The following is a 14,707-nucleotide window of genomic DNA, read 5'->3' on the forward strand; positions in this document are numbered from 1 at the left end:
GGAGTTTTGAGCAGTTTTTTACATACATTTCAAAAGAACTATGTTAGTGTTAGTTTTATGTTTTTCAGATGTCATTACAAAAAAGAAAAAGCAGGAAAACCTTTGAAAATAAATGAAATCCTCGCTGTGAGAGACTGGAGGAAGGCAGAACTTTAAACTCTGGCCTGTTCGATGTAAACCAGCAGCTGCATAACAGAAGGGATAGTGGTGGAAATGTTACGGCTTTGAAAGTGACAACGTTAGACTTAGAATTAAAATTAAAAAAAATAGTTGTTCATCTTCTTAAGAAGCCAGTGTGAATCGCTATAAGTGACAGTCTGGTGAACCACCGCAGAATTTCCTGGATTCGACTGTTATTATCATTATTTGTTGTAACTTAAAGTGCAAATGTAATATTAAAATGGTTCTGTGAAATCACAAATGCAGTCCTTTTTTGCCTTTTTATTAGTTTGTTATAAGTAATTGATTTTACAGAAATGTTGCCATCTATAGCTGTGGAACAAAAACAACTTTTTCATTTGACTTTATGGTTATTTTAACTTCGACTGTTCAGGTCCAGGGTACAGACAGTGAAGACTCTCAGGACTCATCAGACAGCGGAGCCACAACCCAAAAGACCAGAGAAATACTAGCAAGAAGACCATCGTACAGGTACATGGAAGAAATAGATTTTTTAAATTATTTTTTATGTGCGGCATCAGTGATTCAAGTCAGTAATCCTTCTGACACTCCAGGAAAATCCTGAATGAGCTTTCCTCTGAGGAGGCTGCTCACATCGACGCCAAGGACGGCAGTCCTGCATCCACAGGAGGGACGGGGGTCACAGTACCAACCACTCAGATCTACCAGACCAACAGCGGCCAATACAGTAAGAACTGCTGTTTACTCTGCACTTAACCTCACGAGTCCCACTCTGATCATCGTTTAAATGTTTCTCTGTGGATCAGCTGATCATGTAAGCAGTTTGTCAACGGGAGAAAGGGGTTTCAGTGGTCCAGGACTTCCGGCGAGTGATTTCAGGAGCAAATTGTGTTTTTTTTTCTTGCGGCTGGCTGCGGCAGGGGGAGGGACTTCCAGCTATTTATCTTCAAGCAGCATATTTTTTCCCTGTGGTCAGATTCTCTTGGCAACATCGTTTCTATCCAGCTGTACAGTTTAGATTCAGCTCAGACCAGGAAAACAGAGACGGTCATGGATCTATTTGTCTGTGAGTTCATCAGAATGGAGCAGAGCGACTGTGACCCGCCGACTGTAGCTTCTGCATCACTGCTACAAACTTTTTCTAACAGCATTTTTTCATCCACTCCTGATTCACAACAATATTAATTAAAAAATTCTCGGAAAGAAAAAATAATTTCTTAATTTTCTTCATATATTGCCTCCATTCTGTGAAAAATGCTACAAAAACGTGTTAAAACGTGATTTTCAATGGAGTGGATCTTTAAAAATATGAAAGAAAAATGACTTCAAAAGCAGCCAGTGTGACATCCTGGTCTTCTGTTGGATCTTCTAGTTACCATAGCTCCTAATGGAGCCATCCAGCTGGCAGCTCCAGGTTCTGAAGGGCTTCAGGGACTGCAGGCCGTCACCATGACCAACTCTGGAGGGGCACAGCAGGGCACCACCATCCTCCAGTACGCTCAGACGCCCGACGGCCAGCAAATACTAGTGCCTAGCAATCAAGTTGTTGTACAAGGTAAGATGGGAACGGAAATTTAAAAAAACTTTTCTGAAAAAATGTTCCTTTTTGTGAATGGAGTTTAGGATTTACTGCTATATTCAAACTATAAATACAGTTTTAAAGAATCATTTTTATAGGGCTCATTTAGTGAAACTAAACACATATTGTGTCTACTCTACCCAGAATGCCTAGAGAGACCAAGAGGCAGGACATTGCTCAGCTGATGAGAAGTTCTGGTTTTATTTTCTATTGAACTTTGCTTTTCTTCACGTTTACTTTTTTTTATCTGTAACAAACAACATTTATTGAGAGAGAAACACAGACTTTAATCAGAATAACTCCCAACATTATTCACTTGTAACACATAAAACACAAAACAAGACTTTTTCTGTTCTTTATAGTAATGTAGGAATCATTGAGGCTCCTGACTACATTACCCATAATGCTCCACAGAGTGCTGTGGCTTTGTAGTTTATGAACAGCCAAGCTAAAACATCATCCAGTTCTATGAGACCAACCTGAACTTATAAGTGAGGAAGCTTAGTCAGTACAGGATTTTAGGTCCACCTTACGGTCCAAACACACAGTATGTATTCATTTAAAACCCAAATGTGTGGAAAAAGGTCGTATAACAACATCGGTACAAATGTGAGTTCCTGCCCTGCTGTGAGGGTTCTGTTAACAGGACGAAGAGGCTGCTAATGCTAACAACTCAACTCTTTAGAGTACTTCAGTTTGAAGAGATTTGAAACCTGAGTAATGTGCAGCAAACTGATGTTTGGTCACCAGGTTTACTACAGTTTACTTGATTATACGTGAGTGAATATGTGAGTACATTCTCTTGATTTAAAGAGAACTCAGTTAACTGGAGTCCTGTTTGTTGCTCGGTTGACTGTGTGCCTGAACACGAGCTGACTTGAACTTGGTTAGCAGCTGTTTGTTGGTCTGCTGGGATTCACGGTCAGAACAGTCGTATCCGTTCATCCTCAAAGCTCTCAGCTAATAATCAATCAATCAAACTTTATTTATATAGCACTTTTCATATAAAAATAACACGAAGTGCCTTACACTAAAACTAAAGAAACAAATAATTGTCACTTTGTGGTTCTGTTGAACTGCAGCGTTTCCTGTCTCTGATTTGTTATCTTTCTGTTCCAGGTGCAGGAGGAGAGGTCCAAACATATCAGATCCGCACAGCGCCCCCTTCTGCCTCCCTCCCTCAGACTGTTGTCATGACGTCTCCTGTTGGACTTTCCCAAACTAAAACGGACGATCCGACACTCAAAAGAGAAATCCGGCTTGCAAAGAACAGGTATGCAGAGAGATCTTTGGGGTTTTAGTGGACAGAGGAAATAACGCTCTAACCAGATATCTATAGCATTACCTGTGATGATGCTGGTGTGAACGCTGGAAGCTGAATGTGGCCGCTCAAGATGCTAGTGCAGGTAGCTGAAGATGCTGAAGTTGATAACTGAAAACGCTGAAGCTAATAGGTGAAAACGCTGTTTATCACCAGCTGAAATATTAGCTAAATGCCAAATTAGCCTAAAAATTGGTAAAATGTCAAATTTAGCCAAAACAGCTAGCATAAAGCTAAAATATTAGCTAAATTCCAAGTTAGCCTAAAAATCTGAAAAATCCTAAATTCGCCAAAACAGCTAGCATGTAGCTGACATATTAGCATAACTCAAAACTAGCCTTACTGACTGAAAAATTCACAAATTAGACAAAACAGCTAGCATACAGCTGAAATTTTAGCTAAACTCCAAAACAGCCTAAAAAAATTAAAGACTTAATTTGCTAAAAGAATTAGCATGTATCTTAAATATTAGCTGAACTCCAAAATAGCCTGAAGAACTAGAAAAAGCATAAACTAGCATGTAGCAAAAATATGAGCTAAATCTAAAACAACAAAAACAGCTAGCATGAAGCTAAACTATAAACAAAACTGCAAAAGAGCCCAAAAAGCTAGAAACAAAAGCCTAAATTAGCCTGAAAAAAAGCTAGCATGTAGCTGAAATATTAGCTAAACTCCAAAAAATCCTAAAAACCTCCATAAATACCCAGATAGTCCAAGAAGCTGCAGAATGTCATCATAACAGCTGAAAGTCCAAAAACATCTGAAAAACCTCAGTTCAAACATCCTGAACAGCTTTGATATTAGCAGCTAAAATATGAAATGAATCCCTAATTAGATTAAAGGAACCCTAATATTAACAACACTCAGTGGGAAAAAACCTTCAACAAACTAAAAACACCCGTGGACTCCTGATGGAAGACTGGAGAGGTTTGTGTGTCTGAGATGGTGTTCGGAGGTCGTCATGGCAACGAGCGCACAGGGAGACGCAGGTCTGCATTCTGCTGTCTCAACATGACTCAGACAAAAGTATCTTTAAACCTTTTCCCTCAGAGTAAAAGTTAAAACCCCGTCAGAATCCAGAGGTGTTGGACTACATCTAGTGGGATTTTCAGAAGTACTCGCTCGTTAAGAACAATCATTCTTAAAACATTCTCTCCTCCAAAAATGAAGTGGGTCTAATGGGAGAAATTGTCAACTTTTGCTGATATTTATGGACGCTGTAAGAAAACTACATTTCTCAGGATTTCCAGAGTTTCATTGTCAGAAAGCTGAAAAAGAGACTTCTGAAGTTTTCTATGTTAGGGAAGGAACAGCAGCAAAACAAATCCACTTGAAGTGTTTTATTCGTCTTTGAACTGGAATATTTTCAAAACCGTGTAGGAGTTTTAAAAATAAAAATACAAGTTCAAGAGCCCAAAGTCTGCCGAATAGTTTAAAAGTTGAATGGTTTCTGTAGCTGAAAGTCTACTGGACTTCTGCTGTTTTGTAGAGCTGAAAGTTTTTAGCTGAAAAAGAGGCTTTTGAAGATTCTGTAAAACATTTCAATGGAGTTAAAAAAGCAGTAATTGGTTGAATAGTTTAAAAAGTTGAAGAGTTCTGAAGTTGAAATTTAAAGCAGTAATCTCCTAAAAGAGCTGAATAAGTTGATATCTGAATGAACTGAACAGGTGAAAGAGCTGAAGACTCTAGTGTGAATCCTGACTCAACATTCACTGTTAAAGGATCTTAATTTACTTTGTGTTTTATTGGCATGAGAATAACGATTCTAAGATTTGGAGAAGAGTTGATGATTCTCATGGATTTTAGTAGTGAGGTTGAGTCTTTGGTGAACTTATTTAAGTTTTTATCACTGAAAGATTTGAAATATTTCACCTAACGTTAGTGTTTTGCCGTCATGCAGCAGTGTTAATAAAATACTCGTATTGACTCTTCTTTGCATTTTAAAATGTGTCACTTTCGTAAACCAGTTTTTCTTTTTGCAGAGAGGCGGCTCGAGAGTGTCGGCGGAAGAAAAAGGAATACGTGAAATGCCTGGAGAACCGCGTGGCCGTGCTGGAGAACCAAAACAAGACTTTGATCGAAGAACTGAAAACCTTAAAGGATCTTTACTGCGTTAAAACCGGATAGTGGTGTCCAGGACGAGCGCTTGTGAGTGTGAACGTGGCACAGGTCGGCCCGTGGACACGACAGGGTTTCTGGGAACACTTGGCTTCACTCGGATCATGTTTTTTATCGACTCCTTTTGATATCAAAGTGACTTAAAGCAGTGAGATTTTAATGTGCGAATAAACCAATTGGCCATTTTTTCAACTGCTGTTTTATAAAGACGAATGCTAAAGCTATGTCGGATTTTTAGTTGTGTACATTGTATATTGGGAGGTTTGAAATTGTGAGCTTTAACTTTTCATTTGTATCCCTTTTCCTGTTTTTGTTTATTTTTGTCCATATTGTTTCCATGTCGCTGTAGCATCTGCAGAATTTTGACTGTATAATTTCCACTGACATCATTTCTCTTTTGTTATGCCCCGCCCCCCGTCTCCCATTCGGATGTTACAGCTGCCATTCCTTAACTGTGCAATGGATCATAAGGGGAAAGAAACCATGACAGAAAGGGTGGTTTGTTGGGTTTTACTGGGCAGTTACTTAGACAATCAGGGATAAAGCACAGAGTCCAGGTAATATTTATTCTGTTCATCTTGGGACGAGTAGAGAAGAAGAACAAAAGTGTATGAAACGTTTCTGATTCTGTGAGTAAATAAATATATTTTCACTCAGTAGACTGGATGAAGTCTGTTGGACGTGTAGCTGTTCAGCTGGAACTTTATTAGCATATTTAAAAGTGCAGAAAACCGTCTTTAAAACATATTTCATTGAAATCCTTGTTTAATAGTAGACTAATCGACTTTTAAAATAGTCGACAACTAATTTGATAGTTGATATGTCGTTAATTTATAATATATTATGGAGTCAGAGTGCAGTAAAGTTGAAACCAAGGTTTTTAGGCCAATTTGGAGTTTAGCTAATATTTGAGATACATGCTAGCTATTTTAACTTAGGAATTTTTCAGTTAGGCTAGTTTTGAGTTATGCTAATATATCAGCTACATGCTAGCTGTTTTGGCTAATTCAGGAATTTTTAGTTTTTTAGGATAATTTGGAGTTTAGCCAATATTTCAGCTACCTGCTAGTTGCTTTGGCTAATTTAGGAATGTTTCAGTTAGTTAGGCTAGTTTTGAGTTATGCTAATATGTCAACTACATGCTAGTTATTCTGGCTAACTTGGGAATTCATCAGTTTTTGTATTAAATTGGAGTTCAGCTAATATTTTAGCTACATACTAACTATTTTGGCTAGTTTATGATTTTTTTTCTGTTTTTTTTTTTTTAGAATATTTTAGAGTTTAGATAATATTTCTGCTGGATGCTAGCTGATTTTTCAAACTTAGCTTTTATCAGTTTTTTTAGGCTAATTTCGCATTTGATCAATGTTTAACTGGCTATTAGCTTCATCTTTTTCAGCTTTCAATTTCAGAATCTTCAGCTATCAGCACTAGCATCTTCAGCAGCCAAATTCAACTTACAGCATTCACACTAGCATTATTGCAGGTAATGTGACATATCTAGTTTTTAGTTAGTTTAAAGCTAACGATGGTTAAGATGTTTGTTTTCTATCCACTTTGTTCTTGACCCGGTAAGTCGACTAACCGTAAAAGATGATCGGTGATTAGTCGACTATTGAAATAATCGTTTGTGCAGCTCTATTTAATAGAGTATCCCAGGATGTGTGGTCTTATCATTGGAGACACCTCTAAAACATCGACGTGTCTGATGTGAAGTTGAGAAAATCCAGCGCTCTCCAGGTCCTTCCACGTTGCCTTGGTAACCTTGCATCCATCTCCTAGGAAGCACCACAGAGGCTCAAAGATGAACTGACAGACGTAGATCCACGAGGCCGAGTCTGAAACCACGTGTTCCAGAAAGTAAAAAGCTCCTCCCTGGAAGAGAGGAGATAGAAATATGTCTTTAGAATTCAGCAGAACTAAAGGATTCCTCATAAAAACTGAAACACAACAACAGGATTGTTAAAAGCTGATTGAAAAAATGAATAAAGACTAAAAGCTTATTTTGGGGTATTTCCCCACTCAGAAAATACATCATTCATAATTCATGACTGGATTCTCTGTTAAATTATTGTATTTTACAGCAACAGCTTCCCTGTTGGTTTATAATGTAAGAGTAAATATATTTGTTTATGAAAGCTTCTCTTTTTTAATGTTTAGTTATTACAATAAAATACATTTTCATGATCAATAAAACATTAGGGATTTGGAGACAAGATTTTAAAACTGATAAATGCACTAAAATATTCAATGTAAACTTGTAAAATATGGATATAAATCTTTTAGTAACATTTACTTTGTTTCCTAAAGTAATTTCCCTCTTTTTACAGTAATCTGTCAACAGTTTAGTGTTAATTTAGAGGACTAGACTACAAATACGTCATTCTACATACATGACTGTAAAACTATTTTTCCTACTGAAAAATATTACTAATATTACTACATAGTATACATACATTATTATAATCTACCTAATACTATATACATTACTCTAACACTACATAGTACTACAGTACCATCATGCAACACATATTAATCCAATGCTACATAGTACTACATACATTATTTTAATACTACATAATCCTATATACATTACTGTAATGCTGAGTAATACTACATAATATAATACTACAAAATTACATATTACATATACACTACAAATATAATTGTACCCACATTACAGTAATACTACATAATACTACATTACTCTAATGCTACATAGTACTACAGTACTGCAATGTGACACACAATTCTCCAATCCTAAATAGTACTACATATATTAATGTAATACTACATAAGCCTATATAAATTATCGCAGTACTATATACATTACTGTAATGCTGCAAAAACACTACCTACATTACTGTAGTACAGTGGTACATACATTAGTGTAACACTACTTACATTACTTGCATGATCCTATATACATTATTGTAGTACTATATATAAATTACTGTAATACTGCATACATACATTTCCCCTCAGGTTATTACTGTAATACAACCCACAGTATTGTGACATACATTAATACTTAGTACTACATGCATACTTTAGTAACTCCTGTCATATATTAAACCTGTTTTGTGTACAGGGAGGATCCATCTTTATTTATTTGTAAAAGTTGATTCAAACACGGAAGAGACGATGAAGGAGACGTGGATCTGTGTTTTATTTATGTTTTACTCCGCGGGAGATCAGCTGTTAATCGGTTCGACACGCGCACTGAGCCCCACCTTTCTGAGCACGCGCCGGGCCTCCCGCAGGACTTCCCGCGCGTTCCTGACGGAGCACAGAACCAGCGTGCAGACGACCACATCCACGGACTCGTCCCGGACGCCCCGCAGCTCCTCCCCGGACAGCACCAAGAAGCGCTCGAAGGTCACGTGCTTGTTGGCGTCCATGTTCCGGCGCAGGTAGCGCTCGAAGCCCGGGTTGGGGTCAGTGCAGGTCACCGTGCACCCGTCGGGGTAGAAGCGGAAGTTCGCCCCGCTCCCACAGCCGATCTCCAGCAAGCGGAGAGTTCCGGAGGAATCTGCGAACGTGGCCGCGTTCCGGAAGAGTTCCCGCTTCAGTTTGTGCACTTTGTCGTTGTAGGAGACGGTGATGGTGTCGGCGAGGAGCGGGAACAGGCGGCGGTGGTACAGCGCACCGAAACCCGCCATGCCCAGCAGACTCAGCGGCAAAGTCACGACCACGACCAGGAGTCTGCACAGTTTCAAACAACACGCCCGCATTGCTGTCCCGCGCGCCCCGCAATCACTTCTGCGGGGATCAAGAGATTAAAGCGGGGCTGCAGCGCGAACTCTGACCACAGGAGGGCGCCGCTGAGACGCTTCGGGCGACAAACTGTTATACTTCTGAACCATAGACTGTAAAAATGAGGGACCTCATTGCTCGCTCAGTCCATTATTTTTACAGTCTATGTTCTGAACAAACAAATACTTCTGCAATAAATAAATACATGTGAACATTGTAAACAACTGGTGGCTTTAAAACAACTCTTAACTAAACATCTACCATGAATTAAAAAAGGAAACAAATGTTTACGTCTCAAAAATGTCATCTGTACTAAATAAATGAAAGATTTCTCTTGAACTTCCACAACACTTCAGTCGATGAAGGAAATCTTGGGATTGAAAAAATATACAAGTACATTAAATTAAAACTAAATCATTGTGTGATTGTTTAGTAAGAATTCCCACTATGGTGATTCTCCTTTCTGTTTCAGCACATAAAAACTCAGTCACACTTTCATTGATTTCATCAATCTTGTTATCAAACATTCATCTCGTTCAGGACATTACTGCTTATATTTATGGTATTCATAAACTTCATAATTTTTTTTAAATATTTAGGATAATATACCTCATAGGAAATTAATGAGAAAGTCTTTAAATGTCAAACTTTTAAGTAGATTAGCAACAAGCCTTTAAATATATTCACTGGCTATGTTTTCATCTTTATAGTAGTTTTTTAAAAAAATGTGGAGTTTAGCTAATAATTTAGCAACATGCTAACGTTTTTAGCTCATTTGTTTTCTACTGGGGTTTTTTAAAGGCTAATTTAGAGTTTAGCTTCTGGCTAACGTTTTTGATTAATTTAGTTTACTGAGGAATTTTAGAGCTTAGCTAGTATTTATGCTATGTGCTAGCTTTATTTCTTTCTTTTTTGCCAATTTGGCATCTGAGGGTTTTTTTTTTACGCTAATTTGGATTTTAGCTTCTATTTTAGCAACAGGCTAATGTTTTTACTAATTTAGTTAGGATTTTTACAGTTTAGCTAGTATTTAACTAACAAGCTAGCTTTTTTAGCTAATTTAGCATCTACTAAGGTTTTTGGGCTAATTTGGAGTTTAGCTCATATTTAAGCAACACACTAAATATTATGCAAATTTGCCATGTATCAGGGAATTTTAAACAATTTACTACATTAAGCGGGGCTGCAGCTACTTTTCTAGCTCTTTTTACCCATATGTTTTCATCCTGATGTGGATTTTCTCTACATTTGACCCAAAAAACTCACGAGACAAATAATTTTATTTAACTTCTTAAAGCTGTTTTTTGTTTTATTACATTCTTTAGTGTTAGATTGTCAATTCTCTGCTTTAGAAAACCTGTTAGATATTCAATAAAAGTATTCTTGGGTCTCGCTTTTCTCAATATATGTCTCATATTCAAATGAAATTAATGAAGAAGTTATTAAAAAGCTCCATCCATCCAGTTTTTGACTGGCTGTATCCCTTTCAGGGTCATGGGGTCACCGGAGCCCCGTCCCGGCTACTGTTGGGTGAAGTTTATTTATCCGGGTTTTTTCCAAAACTCATTTGATGCCGTAGCCTACGACATGCGCTTTAACGACGCGGGCGATGGGCGCCTCGATGTGTCTCAGCTTGAGGTCGGAGAATCCGGCGTTCTCCAGGTACTTCCAGGTCTCCCGCGTGACCTCGCACCCATCCCCGAAGTAGTACCAGGCAGGCTGGATGACGTGCTGGAGGAAGTAGGTCCAGCTGGAGGGGTCGGCAACCACGTGCTCCAGGAAGAAGAAGGCCCCCCCCTGTCAGACACACAAAGGAGGTGAATGGACTCAGCGGAATACCGCATCAGTGCTGTGAATGCTGACTCAGCAACTTTTTCTTTTTTGACACATAAAAACTCCATCACACTTTCAGCAATTTATGGAATCTTGGTGTCAAAACATTCAACACATTCAGATCTTTCAGGAATTTTATTTTATTTTTTGCAATTTTGGACTCATTCGAAGTAAAGCTAATATTTTAGCAACATGTTAGCTATTTTTTTTTGGCCAATTTGACATCTACTAAGTTTTTTGGGGCTAATTCCGCATTAGGCTAGATTTTTCGCCACACGCTAGCATTTTTGGCTAATTTGCTATATACTAAGTTTTTTGGGGGCTAATTTCGGATTAAGCAATTGTTTTTGCAGCGTGCTAGATTTATGGCCAATTTGAGGGTATTTGGGCTAATTCTCAAATAAGCTAGTATTTTAGCAATGTGCTAGCTTTTTGGCTAATTTGGTATCTACTGAGTTTTTCTGGGCTAATTCCGGGTTAGGCTAGTATTTTGGCAACATGGTAGCTTTTTTGGTGCTAATTTGGTGAACTACTGATGTTTTTGGGATGAATTCTCAAATAAGCTAGTATTTTAGCAATGTGATAGCTTTTTGGCCTATTTAGGATCATCTGTGGTTATTAAGCTAAAGTCTGAGTTAAGCTAATATTTTAATATGGTGCTAGTTTTTTTTCTTCTAATTAGGCATATACCGAGGGTTCAGGCTAATTCTGAGTTCATATCTTTATGCATTTTGACATTTTACAGAATGTTTTGCAAATTTTCAAGAAATTCTTCAAATTCTTTGTGCACTTAATGCAATTTCTTCAACTTTATGTCCTTTAGCATTTTAAGCAAATCCCTTTAGCAATTGAAGTGTATTTCTTCCCCATCTTCAGTGACCACATTCAGCTAAAACCATTCACTCTAACATTATTACAGGTAATGCAACTTTCTAGTTAAGGGGGTTTGAACAAACACGTTGTAAAAATCTGTCTGCCTCAGTGATTATTTTGTGAATCATTAACTCCTTTTGTCTGCTTTAGACTCTGTTATCTGACTTTTAAAGTTCTCACAAATATATATTCTCAAATAACAGCTGGCTCATTAAAATAAATACTAAATGTTTGAGCCTTTAGGTGCTTAAACACAAAATCTTTACTGTAACTTTTCAATTGTTGATGTGATCAACATAATTTCATTCTGAAGGAGAAAAGTGGTGTGAGCCAATTGAAAAGTTTCAATAACTTAAAGAATATAAACACTTGAGCTCCAGTGTTAAATATAACGATTAAACCACATCACTCCCCTCCTACATGCTATAGTTTTAAGGACAATATATTTATATTTAATAACATTTCAAAGTAAAGTTTCCTGACCCATCAGGATCAAACATGTCTGCAGGATTGCTTACATGGCGCAGAACTCTGAGCGCCTCCCGCAGCGTTTGCGCCATGTCTGCGACAGAGCAGAGCACGAGCGTGCACACCACCACGTCCACGGACTCGTCTGCGACTGCGCGCAGGTCCTCCCCAGAAGCCACCGCGAACTTCTCGTAGGTCAGGTGGTGGTTCTTCTCCATGCTGCTCTTCAGGTACTTCTGGAAGTGCGGGTTCGGGTCCGTGCAGATCACCCTGCAGCCCGCCGGGTAGAACTGGAAGTTCGCCCCGGTACCGCAGCCGACCTCCAGGATGGTGAGCGGCCCGCGGGCCGGAGCGAACTCCGACAGGCTGCGGAACAGCTGCTGCTTCTCCTCCTGCATGATCTTGTTGTAGGCGGCCGTGAAGCGGCTGAGCCACATGGGGAAGATGCGTTTGTATCCCTCATACAGACCAGCCGCCCGGATCAGGTGCAGCGGCAGACACAGCGCGCTGACCACCGCCGTCCAGAACTTCATCCAACTCATCTCCAGCTCCTGGATCTGGCGATCTGACGCCTCTCCTGCGTTCTTCCGCGTCTATTTGTTATTTCTTACGGTTGTCAATGACCCTTGGCTCATTACTGCCCCCAACAGGCTGCAGAGACTGAAAGTGGGCGTAAAGTGTCGCCCCTGATGGACTCCTGGATCCCGCTTCCAGCTGTGATTCACACGTCCACCACCAGAGGGCGCAGCGGGGCCCGTTCTGCTGCTGGGGAAGGAATCGGAAACCTTTCACAATAAAAGAGCCATTTGGGCTCGTTTTCTCCTGATCAGAACCTCGAAGGAGCCGTATAGATTTACTGTAGCCTTTAATAGATGAATCACAATCCGGATTTTTGACCAACAGACATATCGCAAACATTATTTCTTTAGTTTTGGACATACTCGATTATTCGTATCTAATTGAAGATGACTCTTGTGTTATATCTGTTCTAATGAATGATTATACTGGGGGGGTCTAAACTTTCTGGATTTCAGTTATTTAAATATGTCATTTAAAATTAATAGGATCAGATATTTTTTTGAAAATCCAAACCCCCTGGGGTTTATTTTGAACAATTGATGTACAGTTTAATGTTCTTTGTTTTTTCCCGTATGTCACCTGTTTTCAATAAAAACAAAAGGAAGGCGCTTTGAACCCGCCCTTTTCTCGCGATACTTCCCCGCCTAATTGGGGGGTTTTGGTTCTAAATTTGCGTGCGAAGTTGGCTTTGGGCGGGTTTAGGGTCGGTTCGGCGGTTTTTATCTCCTCATCATAAAAAGTAGCGGATTAAGTTAGGCTGGTTTGCGATGGGAGTTCCACGGATGTTCTATGTTCTGAGGCTCAGTGAACGCACCAGGAGGAGACACTTCATACAGTCTATGGAGCCTCGGAACGTCACATCAAACAAGCTCAGAAGTCACGTGATCTGTTTTCATCAGTCTTCTCGTTTGCACCAAATACTTTCTCATGCACAAATAAATAAATTACTCTTTTTTTCGGGTTAAATTGCCACATTATGACGTCACCATCCTAGCTTCAGATGCATTGGTTGTAATCCCAGCTGATCACGTGTTCGCTCCACCTGCCGCTGAGAGCTCATTAAAGGTAATTGGGTCCAGGTGAGACCGCGGGTCAGTGGTTCTGGATGCAGTTCTGCGGTGGACTTCAGGTCAGTGGTTCTTCTTTCTGCTCGGTTTGATTCTGAAGTTCTGCCTTTCAAAGCTGAACTTTAGACTCAGGTGTGAAGTTTTCTGGGAGCTCCTCACCTGTCGGAGCTTTAGAGGTTCCTGGATGGAGAACAGGAGAGTTTAGAACCTGAAAGGCCTCAGGCTTTTTCTGAGGGTGGAAAACATTTTTACTTTTTATCTCAAATGTTTTTTTTTTTAAGTCAATAATTATAGTCAAACATACATTTTCAAAATTCCTCCATCATGAGAACATCACTAAAATGATTTTTTTTGTATGTTCTTTAGGTTGACAGATTTATCAGTTGGTTAAAAAGAATTCCTGTAGAAAAATAAGAAATGTATTCTAAATGAAACTGTAGAGTTAACAGGATAAAATGATCCACTAAATATAGTTTTGTTTTACTTAGAAGTTGATGGAAAAACATACTTAAAAATACAAACGTAACAAAAAAATCACCTGTGAGTTTTTAAAAATGGTGACTGTTTACAGTATTTTTGTTCTAATTTACAGGCCAACTCAGTCGTATTTTGATTGGTCTCCAGTGTTCCTGGTGGTCTTTTAATTATGATTATTCTCTTTAAGTGAAAAAGTTTTTATTTTTATGGTTTCTGCAGACTGGCAATAGTTCATTAGAAATTCACCTCAGAATTGTGGGCGGGACCAGTGATCTAGTGAAACCCCGCCCCCTTCCCCCTGTTGACAGCTCAGAGCGGTGAGTAAGGGGTTAAACCAGGATCGGCTTCAAGTCAACAATACATGAATTGAAAATTTGAGAGAAATATTGAGAATTTGAAGACATTTTATTTTATTTGAAGGATTTTTTTTTTCAAAATTTGAAGATTTCTTTTTGAAATTTTTAAGAAAAAAGAATTTCAAAATGATTTTTGTTA

General features: G+C 38.8%; 3 protein-coding genes and 1 long non-coding RNA gene across 4 annotated transcripts; 2 read left to right on the forward strand and 2 right to left on the reverse strand.

The window, feature by feature from the left end:
• Positions 1 to 526: 526 nt before the first annotated feature.
• atf1 (activating transcription factor 1) lies at positions 527 to 5,168 on the forward strand. The gene is made up of 5 exons (XM_024269395.2): positions 527 to 651; positions 735 to 868; positions 1,514 to 1,696; positions 2,840 to 2,993; positions 5,024 to 5,168. Exons 1-5 carry the CDS (start codon positions 527 to 529, stop codon positions 5,166 to 5,168), a joined length of 741 nt encoding a protein of 246 aa, XP_024125163.2.
• Positions 4,367 to 8,930, reverse strand: LOC112144703 (methyltransferase-like protein 7A). The gene is made up of 2 exons (XM_024269396.2): positions 8,393 to 8,930; positions 4,367 to 7,034 (listed from the first exon to the last, which is right to left on the reverse strand). The coding sequence occupies exons 1-2, from the start codon at positions 8,891 to 8,893 to the stop codon at positions 6,798 to 6,800; spliced, it is 738 nt and encodes a 245-aa protein (XP_024125164.1). The 5' UTR covers positions 8,894 to 8,930; the 3' UTR covers positions 4,367 to 6,797.
• On the forward strand, positions 8,455 to 9,136 carry LOC118598791. The gene is made up of 2 exons (XR_004947930.1): positions 8,455 to 8,596; positions 8,754 to 9,136. It is a non-coding gene; the product is annotated as an uncharacterized LOC118598791 (long non-coding RNA).
• A 1,056-nt stretch (positions 9,137 to 10,192) lies between these two features.
• On the reverse strand, positions 10,193 to 12,784 carry LOC112144707 (methyltransferase-like protein 7A). The gene is made up of 2 exons (XM_024269398.2): positions 12,140 to 12,784; positions 10,193 to 10,712 (listed from the first exon to the last, which is right to left on the reverse strand). Exons 1-2 carry the CDS (start codon positions 12,629 to 12,631, stop codon positions 10,479 to 10,481), a joined length of 726 nt encoding a protein of 241 aa, XP_024125166.1. The 5' UTR covers positions 12,632 to 12,784; the 3' UTR covers positions 10,193 to 10,478.
• Between the last annotated feature and the right edge of the window lie 1,923 nt (positions 12,785 to 14,707).

The sequence above is a fragment of the Oryzias melastigma genome, linkage group LG5 (assembly GCF_002922805.2).
Source record: "Oryzias melastigma strain HK-1 linkage group LG5, ASM292280v2, whole genome shotgun sequence".
Taxonomy (NCBI): domain Eukaryota; kingdom Metazoa; phylum Chordata; class Actinopteri; order Beloniformes; family Adrianichthyidae; genus Oryzias; species Oryzias melastigma.

Coding starts and splice junctions, on each gene's coding strand:
- LOC112144707 (XM_024269398.2), bottom strand. CDS start 12,631: ATGAGTTGGATGAAGTTCTGGACGGCGGTGGTCAGCGCGCTGTGTCTG. Junction 10,713..12,139: donor CGCTCAGAGTTCTGCGCCAT/GTAAGCAATCCT, acceptor TGTGTCTGACAG/GGGGGGGCCTTCTTCTTCCT.
- LOC112144703 (XM_024269396.2), bottom strand. CDS start 8,893: ATGCGGGCGTGTTGTTTGAAACTGTGCAGACTCCTGGTCGTGGTCGTG. Junction 7,035..8,392: donor CCCGGCGCGTGCTCAGAAAG/GTGGGGCTCAGT, acceptor CCTCTCTTCCAG/GGAGGAGCTTTTTACTTTCT.
- atf1 (XM_024269395.2), top strand. CDS start 527: ATGGTTATTTTAACTTCGACTGTTCAGGTCCAGGGTACAGACAGTGAA. Junction 869..1,513: donor GACCAACAGCGGCCAATACA/GTAAGAACTGCT, acceptor TGGATCTTCTAG/TTACCATAGCTCCTAATGGA. Junction 1,697..2,839: donor CAATCAAGTTGTTGTACAAG/GTAAGATGGGAA, acceptor TTTCTGTTCCAG/GTGCAGGAGGAGAGGTCCAA.